We start from the raw sequence: 18271 nt of genomic DNA, 5'->3' as shown, positions 1-18271 counted from the left end.
TGTAAAATATCTTGTACTTGCTTCTTGTGACATAATGGGGTACATCAGAATGGGCAATTGCTTTCTCAGTCCTAATTTGGCAGACCTACAAAGTATAGCTTTGTAAAATATCTTGTACTTGCTTCTTGTGACATAATGGGGTACATCAGAATGGGCAATTGCTTTCTCAGTCCTAATTTGGCAGACCTACGAAGGAAAGAAGTGAATGGCCACAACATGGTAACCTACCTTCCCTGGCACTCCTAGCACATGCACCTCCCCCTCCATACTGTTACACCACCAGAACACAATTTGTCCCTTAAAATGGCACTACTGCACTTAGATGTGGAACACACACTTAAAATTTGTTTTTAACACACTTCATTTAAAAATGACAATTTCATACTGTTAGATCAATATTTTTTGTAACTGTGATTTTTCTAACCCTTGCAATGCAGGAACTATTAGTTCTAGAGAAAAAAATGATTAGGACCTTTTTTGCAAGCAATTTATTGCAGTTTAATTTTGTACTGGGACACATTTTCATTAGAAGCAGCGGTTTTCGAGTTTATCAAGAAAAACACAAAAAGTGCCCTTTAAACACCTCTCCCAACCCAAAACTCACACCATACCGGTCAGGACTTTTAGTATGTTCATGACACTCCCTCCTAGCACTATGCAAATATTTGAGATTATGTGATTTTTCCCCATAATTTTGCTTCACTGACTGGACTACAGTGGTGGCAAAAACACAATATCAAGGTATTTGTCACTACGCACAAATACAGATAGTAACTGAGGTGATTTACTGGAAGTACAATTCCTCCATACTCAAAGAAGTGGAAAGACAGCCGCATTAACAGCTCCTGTAATCAAATGAGTATAAAAAAATCCATTTTTTAAATTAGACGTGAGTCTTTACTACAAGAAAACTTAACAGAATGATGTTACTAACAGAATGATGAGACTGAAAGCACTGCAAGCAACCTGGTAATGCTGTGTTGTTCTACCTTTGTAGACCAGTTCATCCCTTCCAGATGCGCTCAGTCTGCGATTCAGCTCCTTACAGCCATCACATGATTTTTGAGACTGTAATCAGTGAAGGTACGTTTGATGTGTGTTATGAAAATTGAACAGCGGAATTTAGAGGAATGTTACGCCATCAAGTTTTTGTTAAACTTTGGAAATCACAGAGTACAACCTTAGAAAAGTTTAAACAGAGTGTTTTACAAAGAGCTCCTTGAAAAGCTCAGTAAAAGGGTGGATCGAGTTAGACCAGACATCACAGACAAGTTAATGCTGCATCGTGACAGTGTCCAAAATCAACTTCCATCATTGAATTTTTGAACTCAAAAGGCATTCCTGTTGTTCTGCAGACTCTCTATTCACCTGATACGAGTCCTTGTGACTTATTCTTTTTCCGAAACTAAAAACTGTCTTAATAGAACATCATTTTGGCACCATGGAAAACATTCGAAAGAATGTTTCTGACATGTCAAAGGCCCTACCAGCTCAAGCCTTTCAGCACTGCTACCGAAACTGGGAATGACTCCACCAGTGTACAGTTGCTGAAGGGAACTATTTTTAAGGGGACAATAGCGTTACCTGAAAAAATAAAACAGTAAGCAATAAAAAAAAAATCAGCCTCATCACGTTCCTCACACACCTCATGTGGAGGATTAACTTCAAATGTCTTACATACAGATCTTGACTTAAGACCTTACATACTCTGCAGTCCGTGAAGTTTATCAAGTAACCTTTCCTTGATAGTAAAGAGTGAAATGTCAGCATATAATGACAGGAACAGGTGTTTTGGTAAAGCTGAATGAAAGTGTCCTGATTAATAAGATCACAAAGCTGTAATCAGTAAGTTAATTTAACTGAGAACCATGATAATTAAGTAACTTTAAGAATCTTAGATCAACAATACAACTTAATACCACCACTGTCACTTTTTCTTTTATTTTGGCACGTCATCTGGATTTCCATTTGATGTAGTACAACACTTCCTTCTTAATATTGCTGTTTGTGCTGCTGCCCATGACATTATTTAAGATCTGAAACATCCTATTCCTTGTCAACTCTTCCCCTCCAAATACCATTCTAATATTCTCCTAACCCCCTCCCACGAATTTTTATTGTATGTCCTATTCAGTTTCTTTTCTTTCCCTTCCTTCTATGCTCAGTGATTATTTCTCCTATTATAATTTTCTCAGTTCTTTGAGGTTCGCCAATGACATTGTAATTCTGTCAGAGACAGCAAAGGACTTGGAAGAGCAGTTGAATGGAATGGACAGTGTCTTGAAAGGAGGATATAAGATGAACATCAACAAAAGCAAAACAAGGATAATGGAATGTAGTCTAATTAAGTCGGGTGATGCCGAGGGAATTAGATTAGGAAATGAGGCACTTAAAGTGGTAAAGAAGTTTTGCTATTTGGGAAGCAAAATAACTGATGATGGTCGAAGTAGAGAGGATATAAAATGTAGGCTGGCAATGGCAAGGAAAGCGTTTCTGAAGAAGAGAAATTTGTTAACATCCAGTATTGATTTAAGTGTCAGGAAGTCATTTCTGAAAGTATTCGTATGGAGTGTAGCCATGTATGGAAGTGAAACATGGATGATAACTAGTTTGGACAAGAAGAGAATAGAAGCTTTCGAAATGTGGTGCTACAGAAGAATGCTGAAGATTAGATGGGTAGATCACATAACTAATGAGGAAGTATTGAATAGGATTGGGAAGAAGAGAAGTTTGTGGCACAACTTGACCAGAAGAAGGGATCGGTTGGTAGGACATGTTCTGAGGCATCAAGGGATCACCAATTTAGTATTGGAGGGCAGCGTGGAGGGTAAAAATCGTAGAGGGAGACCAAGAGATGAATACACTAAGCAGATTCAGAAGGATGTAGGTTGCAGTAGGTACTGGGAGATGAAAAAGCTTGCACAGGATAGAGTAGCATGGAGAGCTGCATCGGACCAGTCTCGGGACTGGGGACCACAACAACAACAACAACAACAACAACAACAACAATTTTCTCAGTATAGTCTGCTACATCGCAAGACCATCTACACATTGTCTTACAATATTGTACTGGCCCTTCCACTACAAAAACAAACCAAATGACTGTTCATGTACATGCATGTATGTGTACTTCCTCCACCTAAAACAAAAGATAAATTCTGTTACTAGTTTGAACACAGTGCAATTACTTTCTGGAGTTTAAGGGTTATTCTTGCATTTTATGTCCACTGAGGTAAGTTTTTTTTGAAGGGCTTTGTTGAAATACAAGTATGCACTTGTTGTATTAGTCTGATTCGAACAACATTCTTGTTACTGTATTGGTGAACATCTATCAAAAAGTATGTGTCCAATGTTAGCCATGTCATATATTAAGTACTGCCAGCTGTCAAAAATGTTATGTGCATGTTTTCATAGTATCAGTGATTATTTTTTATTTAAAATAATAACAGATCATAGAATTTTCAGCAAATTCTGCCATAAGAAAGGAATAAAGTGCATCAGAGTTTTAGGAATGTTAAATATTCCTTTTGGTGAGTATGCTATGAGTAAAAAAAGGTTTTACGAGTATTGTAATCGTTTTGAAGAACATTGTGATGATGAAAATGACAAGCACCTGGGTGCACCAGCACACCAACCAATGTTGAAAAGTGAAAGAAATGATTATGAAATATTGTCAAATCACAACCAGAAAAGTTTCTAATGACGGTGGCATGTCAACTGGCTCATGGCATGAAATTGTTTTGGAAGTAGTTGAACTTTCTGCATTGAATGCAATGTTGCACAGTTTACTTTAATTTTAATAGTATAGTGTCCCATTAATTCTTTCCACAAGGTAAAATGCACAATATGGGTACTACTTACAAGATCAACAGCAATTTCTGGAGGATCAATTTATGGCTTTTACACCATGATAATTCATCTGCTCACATTTTCTTGTGTGTTCGTGAACATTTGGCAAAAAACAAGCCTCCATATTCACTCCATGTGACTACTTTATGCACCAAAAAAATAAAGAGAACCTTAAAGGGCATTCTTTTACAAGCGTTGGAGATTAAAAACACATCGCTGAGTGATTGAATGGTATCCCTAAAATATAAAGTTCCAGTAATGTTTCAGGACTAGGAAACTGTGATGGCGCAATTGAACAACAGGTAATGGTGGAATATTTTAAAGAAGATAACACTGATGTAGATTAGTAAATAAACCAAGGTTTAGATCCAACATTCACCGCAATAATCTTGTTGCTTCCACTAACATTGTCCATGATGCCGTCAAAGTCAGGACCCTGACAACATTAGTGTTGCTGTCTACCCAAGTTTTGTCAATATAAAAGTGCTTTCCACCTTCGTTCATAATTTCCCTACTTATATCAAATATCTGCACCACCTGTTATATAAATAAGTTCTCTGTACATGAATCTCCCTTTTACTTGCAGATCTCTCTTCAATACATCTACATGACTACTCTGCAATTCACACTTAAGTGCTTGGCAGAGGGTTCGTCAAACCACAATCATACTATCTCCCTACCAATCCACTCCCGAACAGCGCGCGGGAAAAACGAACACCTAAACCTTTCTGTTCGAGCTCTGATTTCTCTTATTTTATTTTGATGATCATTCCTACCTATGTAGGTTGGGCTCAACACAATATTTTCGCATTCAGAAGAGAAAGTTGGTGACTGAAATTTCGTAAATAGATCTCGCCGCGCCGAAAAACATCTTTGCTGTAATGACTTCCATCCCAATTCGCGTATCATATCTGCCACACTCTCTCCCCTACTACGTGATAATATAAAATGAGCTGCCCTTTTTTGCACCCTTTCGATGTCCTCCGTCAATCCCACCTGGTAAGGATCCCACACCGCGCAGCAATATTCTAACAAGAGGACGAACGAGTGTAGTGTAAGCTGTCTCTTTAGTGGACTTGTTGCATCTTCTAAGTGTCCTGCCAATGAAACGCAACCTTCGGCTCGCCTTCCCCACAATATTATCTATGTGGTCTTTCCAACTGAAGTTGTTCGTAATTTTAACACCCAGGTACTTAATTGAATTGACAGCCTTGAGAATTGTACTATTTATCGAGTAATCGAATTCCAACCGATTTCTTTTGGAACTCATGTGGATCACCTCACACTTTTTGTTATTTAGCGTCAACTGCCACCTGCCACACCATACAGCAATCTTTTCTAAATCGCTTTGCAACTGATACTGGTCTTCGGGTGACCCTACTTGACGGTAAATTACAGCATCATCTGCGAACAACCTAAGAGAACTGCTCAGATTGTCACCCAGGTCATTTATATAGATCAGGAACAGCGGAGGTCCCAGGACGCTTCCCTGGGGAACACCTGATATCACTTCAGTTTTACTCGATGATTTGCCGTCTATTACTACGAACTGCGGCCTTCCTGACAGGAAATCACGAATCCAGTCACACAACTGAGACGATACCCCATAGGCCCGCATCTTGATTAGAAGTCGCTTGTGAGGAACGGTGTCAAAAGCTTTCCGGAAATCTAGAAATACGGAATCAACTTGAGATCCCCTGTCGACAGCGGCCATTACTTCGTGCGAATAAAGAGCTAGCTGCGTTGCACAAGAACGATGTTTTCTGAAACCATGCTGATTACATATCAATAAATCGTTCCCTTCGAGGTGATTCATAATGTTTGAATACAGTATATGCTCCAAAACCCTACTGCAAACCGACGTCAATTATATAGGTCTGTAGTTCGATGGATTACCCTTCTTAAACACTGGTGCGACCTGCGCAATTTTCCAATCTGTAGGTACAGATCTATCGGTGAGCAAGTGCTTGTATACGAGTGCTAAGTAGGGAGCTATTGTATCAGCGTAATCTGAAAGGAACCTATTCGGTATACAATCTGGGCCTGAAGACTTGCCCGTATCAAGCGATTTGAGGTGCTTCGCAATGCCTAAGGTGTGTTCGTGTTTCAAATTCTGGAATATTCCATTCATCTTCCCTGGTGAAGTAATTTCGGAAAACTGCATTCAATAACTCCGCTTCAGCAGCACAGTCATCACCAACAGTACCATCAGCAATGCGCAGCGAAGGTATTGAATGCATCTTGCCGCTTGTGCACTTTACATATGACCAGAATTTCTTCGGAATTTCTACCAAATTTCGAGACAATGTTTCGTTGTGGAACCTATTAAAGGCATCTCGCATTGAAGTCGGTGCCAAATTTCGCGCGTCTGTAAATTTTAGCCAATCTTCAGGATTTTGTGTTCTTCTGAATTTCGCATGCTTTTTCCGTTGCCTCTGCAACAGAGTTTGGACCTGTTTTGTGTACCACGGGGGATCAGTTCCATCCCTTACCAATTTATGAGGTATGAATCTCTCAATTGCTGTTACTACTATATCTTTGAATTTGAGCCACATCTCGTCTACATTTGCATCGTCAGTTCGGAAGGAATGGAGATTGTCTCTTAGTAAGGCTTCTAGTGACACTTTATCCGCTTTTTTAAATAAAATTATTTTGCGTTTGTTTCTGGTGGATTTGGAAGAAATGTTATTGAGCCTAGCTACAACGACCTTGTGATCTCTAATCCCTGTATCAGTCATGATGCTCTCTATCAGCTCTGGATTGTTTGTGGCTAAGAGGTCAAGTGTGTTTTCGCAACCATTTACAATTCGCGTGGGTTCGTGGACTAACTACTCGAAATAATTTTCGGAGAAAGCATTTAGGACAATCTCGGAAGATGTTTTCTGCCTACCACCGGTTTTGAACAAGTATTTTTGCCAACATATCGAGGGAAGGTTGAAGTCCCCACCAATTATAACCATATGAGTGGCGTATTTATTGGTTACAAGACTCAAATTTTCTCTGAACTGTTCCACAACTATATCATCGGAGTCTGGGGGTCGGTAGAAGGAGCCAATTATTTACTTAGTTCGGCTGTTAAGTATAACCTCCACCCATACCAATTCGCACGGAGTATCTACTTCGACTTCACTACAAGATAAACCACTACTGACAGACACAAACACTCCACCACCAATTCTGCATAATCTATCTTTCCTGAACACCGTCTGAGACTTCATAAAAATTTCTGCAGAACTTATTTCAGGCTTTAGCCAGATTTCTGTACCTATAACGATTTCAGCTTCTGTGCTTTCCATTAGCGCTTGAAGCTCGGGGACTTTCCCAGCACAACTACAACAATTTCAACTACAATTCCGACTGTTCCTTGATGCAAGCACATCCTGTATTTGCCATGCACCCTTTGAGATTGCAGCCCACCCCGTACTTTCCCGAGGCCTTCTAACCTAAAAAACCGCCCAGTCCACGCCACACAGCCTCCGCCACCCGTGTAGCCGCCAGCTGAGTGTAGTGAACTCCTGACCTATTCAGCGGAACCCGAAACCCCACCACCCTATGGCGCAAGTCAAGGAATCTGCAGCCAACACGGTCGCAAAACCGTCTGAGCCTCTGATTCAGACCCTCCACCCGGCTCTGCACCAAAGGTCCGCAGTCGGTTCTGTCAATGATGCTGCAGATGGTGAGCTCTGCCTTCATCTCGTAAGCAAGACCTGCAGCCTTCACCAAATCAGATAGCCGCTGGAATCCAGAGAGAATTTCCTCAGATCCAAAGCGACACACGTCATTAGTGCCGACATGTGCCACCACCTGCAGCTGGCTGCACCTTGGGCTCTTCATGGCATCCGGAAGGACCTTTTCCACATCAGGAATGACTCCACCCGGAATGCACACTGAGTACACACTGGATTTCTTTCCCTCCTTAGCCGCCATATCCGTAAGGGTCCCATTACGTGCCTGACATTGGAGCTCCCAACTACCAATAAGCCCACCCTCTGTGATTGCCCGGACCTTGAAGACTGAGAATCATCCTCTGAAACAGGGCAGGCAGCTGCATCTGGCTCAGCCAGAGACAGTGCCTGAAACCTGTTTGTCAGACGCACAGGGGAAGCTTTCTGATCAGCCTCCGGGGACGTCTTTCGCTGCCTGCCACGCCTTGGAACGACCTCCCAATCAACCACAGGCGAGGGCTCAGCCCACTGCGGGCAGCAACCGGGGCAACCACAGCGGCAGACCGATCTGGGGACAGACGGGACGAGGTTGACATCCCCGTGATACCCAAGTCCGGCCCCCCACAGTGGTGCCTATTGGCAACAGCCTCAAGCTGTGCGACCGAAGTCAGCGCCGCTTGCAGCTGTGAGCGAAGGAATGCCAACTCAGCCCTCATCCGAACACAGCAATCACAGTCCCTGTCCATTCTAATCGATGTTTAACAACAGTTACTGAAACACGAGTCAGTGCCTAGATAACGCAAGGGAAACACGCGAAGAATGTATTAACTAACCTGTACAAATGCCTAACGACTGTGTACAATCTGCCTGAATTTACGATTACAGTAACTAAAACTCGAAATTACACCTCCTATACAAAACTAACACGCAATTTAAGTAAGAATCTATGAAGTAAACACTAAAGCGCGATGCTACAACTCTCAAATACTATAATACGCCCGAAATTTATGAATTAAACAATGCAAGTACCCAAAAACACACAAAGAAATTAAGAATTAAACTATGTAACAAATAAGTAAGCTAGGGGTATACAACTTGCTGCTGCAGCTGCTTATCCAACGGCGGCAGGGAGCACACCGGCTGTGACCAACCGACACTGACCGTTCAAAACAAAAACAGAAGACCGACAACTACGCGAATTTACACTATTCAGGTACTAAAGCGCGATGCTACAACTCTCCTGTTTCTCCCATTATGTCTTGCAAAACTGCTTCCTACCAAGGAAAAATTTTGTTTTGTGTGCATAATGTCAGCACTATTTATTTTTTTTATTTTTTATTTTTTTTATTTATGTAAAGTCCTCCATCATTTTTCAAATTATCGGTTTTGTAAAGGAGTCTGAAGTCACCGGTTTCCTCCCAAAATTCTTAGCATTCTTTGTTGGCAACTCGAGTAAACTAAGAGGTTTATTTTCATGTTCCTTTCTTATGCATCCTATTGTCTTAAGGTTCGAGTTTCTTATAGGTTTCCGCTCTTGGTTTCGGACTGGCAATATTAGCCAACAGTTATTCTTGTGTCGACTCTTTAATACAATCTGTATTCATGTTACAAATAACCAGACATTCTTCACTCTTTTAGTACCGCCACTTTGTACTGTGCACATTTACTTGCAATGTGGTATGCTTATCAGTCATTTCCGAATAACTAAATATATCACTAAAAGTGCAAATTCAAATTCACTGATGCTGTAATTAAAAATAAGAGAAACAAAATCAATATAAATTACAGCACACTGCACTACACTTCTTGAAATGAGTAACAGAATTTGGATGTGCCTTTAGTGTAGTTGCAAGGTTCTTCTCAGAAAGGCTTGCTCATGAATTTACTAACAGGTTATACCACCTTATTTTTTATCTTGTCCATTCAATGTCTTTGTTCTTTCTCTACTACATCTGTATTTCAAATGCCTCCAGCCAGTTTTTTCCTTATTACCTATGTTTCAGCACCATATAGATGGTTACTTCATACACAACACTTTGCATCTTTTCTTCAAATTTTAGCAGGAAACTCCTTTGATTTCAAAATGTCTCATTTGCCATTGCAATGCTGATTTTAATTTATGTGCTGCACAAACTATTGATCCACCTTTGTTTTAGGTTTTACCTAGTCTGTGAAGAATGCTAGAGTAGTTCTTCTTCACTACTCTACTACCACCTACAAAATAGTCTGTTGTGTAGCTTGCTTTCATTTCTACAAGCAAGCAAATATATTAGCAAGTAAGAAAAGCTTATATACAGTATTTAAGAAAAGCTTATGTACAGTATTATATTAACATAACCAACTAACTAAACCACTACTATTCAGCTCCAATCAAAGAAAACATCACACCCTCAAGTGGTAGCAGCATAGTGTAAGCATAATGTGTACAGTGCTAGTTAGAAGACCGTCTGCAATTCCTAACAAAGACACCAAAGAGCTCACCCACAGTGAATGGGGTTACAGTAGTTGAAACAATATGTGTAATATTACCTACTTGCCAGAAAGTAAGGTCTAAAATATTTAGTTTTTTTATTTAAAGATCTGCGAGTCAGTTCTAATTATAGTACTTCGAGGTACTGCATACCAAAGTTCCAGATTTTTATCTGCATTGTTCATCACTATGAAAAACAGCAAAATGGGTAAAAACACTTATGCATACAAGAACAATACAGAAAATGCATACCTCCAGAATGGCTGTCTCCTCCATAGCCGTAGCCTCCAGAACGACCACCTGAAGAACCTGAACGATTGCCACCACTTGTTTGACGATAATCACGAGCACCAAATCCTCCACTACCAAACCTATTTAAACAAAAATAAAATCAACTTATGAACTGCCAATTACATAAAAAGCCTAACTAGATCTCCCCATCAAGTGCGCACAAACTTGCAGACTAAAACCAATTAAAATTTAGGCATCGTAATTAACTTAAAACTGTTTACACTTAAAAAAAAAAAAAAAAAAAAAAAAAAAAAAAAGAGGTTCACTTGATTAGAGACAATTCATAAACAAGGTACTACAACTAACCGTTTATTACTACCACCACGTCTTCCACTCGATGGCATCCTTGAGTCACTAGCCAAGGATTGTAACCAAGATGGTAACTCTTGTTTTGTCTCCTGTATCAATTCCACCAAATCTCTTACCAGGTTCTTGTTCTTTTCATTAAAGAAGGATGTTGCCAAACCTAAAAAACATAGGTCATTTTTTATTAGAATATTTGTTTATCAAACCCAACTCAACAAAATTTAATTATTTAACTCCTGCACATGTACACACACTACTAACTGTAAGGCTCTCTATCACTTTGAAAATAAATTCTCAAAAATACCCAAACTTTTCCCCCCCATAACACCATTCTGCCATTTAATCGACAAACAGGACAATTCAAAAAGGGGGACTGCCCTCAGTAGTCTAGTTTATAGAGGCGAAGGATAAAAAGCATGAAGATATTTTTTATCTAATCATTAATGTTCAACTTTTAGTCATAACCCAATCTTTCAGTGGGTTCAGGGCAAAGATTGTACTATATCTGTGTCACTATAGGAATGAAAAATTAAAGGAATCATGTATTGACTACAGAAATCAAATACAATTATCAGATGACCAATGAGATTTGACCATAAAGATGTGCACTAGCAATTGAGGAAAAACAACTTAGTGTGGAAATGTTTAATCAAAATACTGTATGATGCAGCAGACAACCCTACAGTTTCAAGTTTTACTTGTGCAAGATTGCTAGATCCTAACCATATCCCAATAAATGACAAATCAAACTTATCTTCATCTCCTGAAGTTATTCAGATTACAGTTTATCACCAGGTTTGAGATTAGAACAGTAACAGACCAAGTGTAGAACAACTGAGGTTGTTCAATGCAGTAATTTTGGATGCACGACCCACTTAAAAAAGTAAAAAGAATAGTCAATTTTTAGTTATTAATCAATTAATTTAAATCTGCACATACGCATGTCTGAAATTGCAAAGTTCAGGCATGTATCACGTTAGCCTTGCCTATTTCAACATAGCATGATGCAGGTCCCGTTGTTACTCTTTCTTATATTGGGATTTTTCCTTTGACCTAGAAACTACATTCCTCATACATTTACTGTGATCAGGGTTGCCACAAGTTTCTCCAAGTGAAATTCCCTGATTTCCAGACAACTTTTATAGCATTTTTCCCCGACAAATTTTGAGATCTCAAGAGAAAGTAAGGACATAGGTTGACAAAGAATGTAAGGACTTCTGTCGTAAGTACTAACATCAACATCTTTTATAATGAAATGTTTTCAGATGGAGAAAGCAAGCCAAATAGTGTGTGTGTTTCATTAAGATAACTTAATTCATTTCAATAAAATGAAACAAATTTGGTGACAAAAGCATGCATTTCCTTCAAGTACCATAACAGATTTAAAATACCTTCACCTTTTTCAGAAATAACCTGAGAAAAAAAGAAGGCCTCTTTAAAGACGTGTATAAGGCAGGGAAGAGTTGAGTAAACCAACACTATAGGTGACCACCAATAAAACGTTGGTTTACCATATTTGTTATTGTCGGTTATTACCGACTGTGTTATGTCTATTATTTTAAAGGTACTGCGCGACTTTCTTTCGAGAAATACATGAGCACATTGCATACAAGCCACCTGTGACTGCCATCGTCCATATTTTCTAATATATAAATTATTTTTGAAGTGCCAATATGTACTAGAATAAATAAAATTTGTATAAAATGTGGCATTGTACAATGTACTTGCAGTGAGACAGTCACAATTCCAGAAATCCATCACCAGTGCCCTCTGGCCAGCCAAGGAGCATAAAGTCCTGGGTCTGTGGATAAACTACAAAAATCCATTACATTATGCTACACACAAACAGACCCGACCTGCGACAGATCGCTGAGACTAGATCCAATAGGCAGGGCTTGCACATTGGTAGGAAACAGTGGGCTTCAGACTAGCAGGCCCAATCCATAACGGATACCTGCAGAAATGGCTTGCGGTTTTGGCCCGTCATGGGAGTCCACTCATGTGGCCAGCTATTCATGTGTCACAGATACAATGTTGTTGAAATGAGACCACAGTGATCAATCCATGCAACAGATAACTTGTGCAAATACTCTGAGAACCAATATTAATGACGATAGGTAGCAACTCACCATAAAGATGATCTCTGAGCTGCAGACAGGCTGGTAGAAAAGACAATAACACACTCAAATTTTTGGCCATAGCCAAAACAATATCGCAGAGATATACATTCACACAATCACTCTGACACAACTCATGCACACATGACCACCATCTCCAGCCACTGTGTCAATAATCTTCAAGAATCAAATCCAAACAAACCATTCCTCATGCCTCCCTGCCTCTAGTCGGCAGCTGCTAGGCTAGTGGCAAGAAGTGATGGCAGCACTGAGTGCAAGCTGAGGGAGTGGTAGGAAGGGAAGAAGCAGTAAGAATGAGGGAATAGTAAGCAGCACACAAACTCTGCTGCATCCAGCCAGCAATATGCACAACATCTCAATAAATAAACCATTTCATCTACTGAAACAATAATAAGATTCTGTGTTTTTTCAAATTTCCCTGACACTTCTGAAGTTTCCTGAACTTGGGGCAACCCTGGTGATGTATCACACATTTATCTGCAAATAACACTCCTGAATAAGATATAACATTTGGAAAATCTGACAAAAAAAAAGCTCAGCAGGTCACAGCTTGCTGCTCTATTTTGTTGTCAGATAACTCATTTGCAAACATTAGTCTAAATTCATCCATTTTGAAATCTACACTGTTCCTCTTCCTTTTTCTTAAGTAAAAGAGACACTTTGGACACCCAGTAGAGAGCAAATTCAGGGAATACAGCTTCATACAAGGAGGTTCCACATAAGCCTACTGTGACTTCCATGAAGTGTTCACTGGAACTTTCTTTAAACACTGACCTAAAAACATACTTCATGAGTGTTTTATTTTTTCAACAAGCTCCAATAATCTAAGGTTTCTGGAATCCATGATTTCACTGTTTTCACAAAAAAAAGGATAATATTACATGGAATAGAGTCAGGCTCCGACTGCCATCCGGTATACACCTGGATAGTAGCAAGTTCTGTGTTTTCTTAGTAGCTTATTTCTTAAATTTCTTGTACTTTAACTTAAAAAAATAATCACGCATATTATTAGCTGCAAAGAGATGCCAGGCACTCTGTAGAGTGATTTTCTTTTCTGCTGAACAGCCAGCTACAGAGATCAAAAGGCATCAGCTTTCATTGGCGACACGTTAAGAGGTTAGCAAGTTGCACAACTAGGATTCTTTCTGTGCTCTTACTGTCAGTTCTTCAGTTGTAATACTAGCATGTGTAGGACATGCACAGGCAAAGTGTGGCTGCAGGAGGAGCTGGCCACAATTCGCAGAAAGCTGAATGTGCTATTGTTGACAGTTAGCCATCTTCAGGCTGCTGCCTAAGAGTGCAGCAGTGGCGGAGAATCTTGGTACATCACATGGGACACCTAAGGTGTCACCTATTTTGACCACCGGCTCTGCTGCCGGAGTACATCCTAGTGAACGTGACGCAGCTATCTTCTCTCACAGGAGGATGATTGGCAGGTGGTAATGCTTCTGTGAGTGGACAGGTGGCAGCTCCTTTAGCAGGGTCTGAGCAAGTACATGGAGTGGGGTGGGGAAGGATTTACTTGTTATCAGAACCTCTGACATTAGGCACATAATGGAGCCCCTTGGCAGATAGCACTCAGGGTGGAAAGAAAGCCAATGTGCACTTTGTGTGACTGCTGGTGGGCCTCATCCGAGATGTGGAGGAGGCCTTGGCTGTTGCTCTTAAGTGTGCAGGTTACATACAGGCTGCTCGCTGAAGTGGTGGAGGCTGCTGGCCTCACGAATGGGGTGCAAGCAAAGCTCCCAATTTGCAGCACTGTTTCCAGAGTCGATCAGGGTTCTTTGGCTTGGAGATAAATGGAGGGTCTCAAGCTAGAGCTTCATCAACTCTGTGACAGTCTTGGCTGTAGATTTCTGGAACTGCGTTATCAGGTGGGGAAATGCAGGACTGCCTCTGAGAGGTCAGAGGGATGCACTACATGAAAGAAGGAGCTACCTAGGTTAGCAGAGTAATGGGGAGTGCACATAGTGAGTTTTTTAGGCTACTGTATTTACTCGAATCTAAGCCGCACTTTTTTTCCGATTTTTGTAATCCAAAAAACCGCCTGCGGCTTAGAATCGAGTGCAAAGCAAGCGAAGTTCTGAAAAATGTTGGTAGGTGCCGCTACAACTATAACTTCTGCTGTCGAATATATGTAGCGCTACACAGATATGCTTTGTAGGCACAAAGATAAATACTTTCGCCAAAACCCATTATCCAACGAAGTAAATACAAATTCCGTATTGTTCATCTTCGAATGTAGCAGAATTTCAATGTACTACGAAAATCCGACTGGCAAGACTGTTTAGGATGTTTGTCAATATGGCCAACTCTACGTTCTGAATTTTTTCCTACCAGTGAGAAGAGATGGTTGCTAATAGGAACCTGATGAAATGTGAATCACATGCAGTATTCTCTTCACCATAAGAATAATCGAATATAAACATTTTGCCATGTATTCTTTCGCGTTTGCTGCTATCTCATTTAAATCCTGTCTGTCTAATAAACTACCAAACTAGAGTGAGACAACAGCAAACGCGGAAGAATATACGTATCGTGTCATGTTTATATTCGTATTATTCTTATGCCTATTGTGATACAGTCAGAAATGAAGCACGGCAACTGACTAGATTTTTAAATCTAAGATGACTAATTTCTGTGCAGAATTTGATGTACTAAAGATGCGGCTGCAAAGATTTTCAAACGGAGAAAAATTTTCGCCGAACTCTCGTTCAGAACATGTTCTCTCATACGCAGTCTATTATTTGGTTCTTGTTGATCATTATCAAAGAAAGCAGCAGTGTAAGTAACAACAAATAGCAGTCTCTTGCCATTGTTTCGCTAATGACATGATTCCTCTCTCTCTCTCTCTCTCTCTCTCTCTCTTTTTTTTTTTTTTTTTGAAAGCGGCGGTAGCGCGCACAAAAGCAAGCCGTGCCGCGAGCGGCGACAGGCCGTAAACACGCACTATCAGTTTGCGACAAACAATGCATGACACAGTACAGTAATGAATTTTCAGCTTAGGATGACGTGAACACCCGTAACAAAACGGCACTTATCAGATCAAAGCAAAATAAGCAATCGATTCAAACCAGACAGAGCACGTGAAAAAGGAAGGGTACTCGTATAAATACGGACGGAGCACCTGACGCATAGCAATGGCTACCTGGTAAAGCTTAACTGCTAAGCTTAACTGCTAAGCTTACGACTCGAACCAAACTACTGTCGCTGTATCGTCATTCATTCGACGTAAATTGTGTCTCATACTACAATGGACCAACGTTGTTTCGATTTGGAGGTGCGGCCTAAAACTTTTCTCCCCCCTCGAATTTCGAGTCGCAAATTTCAGGTGCGGCTTAGATTCGGGAATTTTTTTTTTTTCCTTTATTTCGAGTCTCATTTTTCACGTGCGGCTTAGATTCGAGTAAATACGGTAGGTGACAGATCGACGTTGTCTGGTGAACACTTGCCAGTTGACTTGCAGATAGTAAAAGGAGACCCTGATCAGTGAAAGCACTTCAATTGTCAAAATTTAGTCAGTAAATTGTCGAAGTATTCATAATGAAGCCCAAAATTTACTGCCCTCCAGGAGACTGCTCATGCTCAAATTATTTTTGGGCCCGAGAGCTGGCTAAAACTAAGTAGACTGTTCTTAGATGTTTAGCAATTCATAGAACATATATCAAAAAACAGATTTATGCCATAGGAGGGGGGTTGACAAAAATATTTTCTCTACTGAGATCCAATTTGAGTGTGACAGTGAAGCTATCTGGTCAAGTATAACATGTCTAGGTGAAAACAAGTTAATCGTTTGATGTTTTTACTGGCCACCCGATTCTGCTGCGATGATTTTAAAATCACTGAAGGAAAGTCTATAGACAGTGATGTCAGAATAACCAGATATGAGCTGGAGGTGACTAACCTACTGGGCACAGACTGGGACATCTATGGATTCATTGCAGGGAGGATACAGGCAGTCTTTTGAACACTTTTCTGAAAGCTATCTTGAGCAGCTTATGAAAGAGCCCACATGCAATGGACATAAAAGACGTTATAGCTACGAACAGGGCTGACCAAACAGATAGCATCAGTATGGAGACAGGGATTAGTGACATGGGTATCATGGCGACTTTGGTAGCTAAAGTTAATAAATCAGTCAAGAAGGCTAGGAGATTATTTCTTTTAGTAAGAGTACATAGATAGTTGTTACCATCCAACTTAGACAATGAACTGATATTTTGTTCCAGCACGATGAACATGGAGGGAGTTACAGCCAAAGCTTAAATGGCTTGCAAATCATACGCTGGAGAAGTATGTGCCAGTATGTACATTAAGGATGGAGTAGACACACTGTGGTTAACAATGAAGTTCAAAAAATGCTGAGAAAGCAAAAGCTGTTGAACACACAGTTCAAAAGAATGCGGAAAACACAACAAGCAAAAGTTAATAGAAATTCGTGCGCCTGTAAAAAGATCGATAATGAAGCTTACAACAACCACGACCATCATAACTTAACAAAATATCTTGACAAGAATCTGAGATTATTCTGGCCTACATTATTTCGCTAAGTCAGTCTAGGCTTCTATCCAGTCACTTGTTGGCCAGTCTGGTTCAGCAGTAGAATATAGCAAAATTAAATGCAAAGTTTGAAACACTCATTTAAAAAATCATTCATACAGGAGTGCTGTACAAACATACCACCACTTCACCATCACACAGACTCCTGTATGGAGGACACAGTAACAAGCATCTCTGTCAGAGAGAAATAACGGAAAGAGTTGAAAGCAAATAAGTTGCAACATCTTGATGGACTCCCAGTTTGATTTTAGGGAGAGTGCTCTACAGCAATGGCCCTTTACTTAGCTTGTATTAATGTCAATCTCTTGCCCAGCAGAAAGCCCCAGTGCTGGAAAAAGCACAGGTGATTCCTGTATATAAGAAGGGTAAAAGAACGGACCTGAAATTTTGTTGACCAATATACATAACATCAGTTTGCTGCAGAATCTTTGAACATATTCTCAGTTTGACTATAATAAACTGCCTTGAGAAGGAAAAGTTTCTGTCCACAATTCAGCAAGGTTTTAGAAAATATCACTCACGTGAAACTCAGCTTGCGCTTCTCTTATGAATGAAGGGCCAATAGGCAATTTCCATATCCTTAGTTTTCTGTAAAGCATTTGACACAGCACCACACTGCTGACCATTAAACATACAAGCATACAGAATAGGTTCCCCAGATATGCGAGAGGCTCTATGACTTCTTCAGTAACACAACAAGTACGATGTCCTCAACAGCGAGTGTTCACCAGAGGCAAGGGTATCATCACAAATGCCCCAGGGAAGTGTGATCGGACCGCTATTTTCTATATACATAAATAATCTAGCAGCCAGAGTAAGTAGCAGCCAGAGTAAGTAGCAGCCAGAGTAAGTAGCAGCCAGAGTAAGTAGCAGCCAGAGTAAGTAGCAGCCAGAGTAAGTAGCAGCCAGAGTAAGTAGCAGCCAGAGTAAGTAGCAGCCAGAGTAAGTAGCAGCCAGAGTAAGTAGCAGCCAGAGTAAGTAGCAGCCAGAGT

At 40.2% G+C, this 18271-nt stretch overlaps 1 protein-coding gene across 1 annotated transcript in view; it reads right to left on the bottom strand.

The window, feature by feature from the left end:
• The window catches only part of LOC124596146 (ATP-dependent RNA helicase DDX3X), a 163203-nt gene that overhangs the window by 34804 nt on the left and 110128 nt on the right, over nt 1-18271 (bottom strand). The window contains exons 12-13 of the mRNA XM_047135166.1: nt 10582-10741; nt 10237-10355 (exon numbers count right to left, since the gene is read on the bottom strand). Of these exons, the coding sequence (XP_046991122.1) occupies nt 10237-10355; nt 10582-10741 (279 nt within the window). The remainder of the gene's footprint in view (nt 1-10236; nt 10356-10581; nt 10742-18271) is intronic.

Source organism: Schistocerca americana, chromosome 2 (genome assembly GCF_021461395.2).
Source record: "Schistocerca americana isolate TAMUIC-IGC-003095 chromosome 2, iqSchAmer2.1, whole genome shotgun sequence".
Lineage (NCBI taxonomy): Eukaryota > Metazoa > Arthropoda > Insecta > Orthoptera > Acrididae > Schistocerca > Schistocerca americana.
Note: the sequence above shows the minus strand (reverse complement) of the source record. Positions and strands in the feature narration are given on the sequence as shown.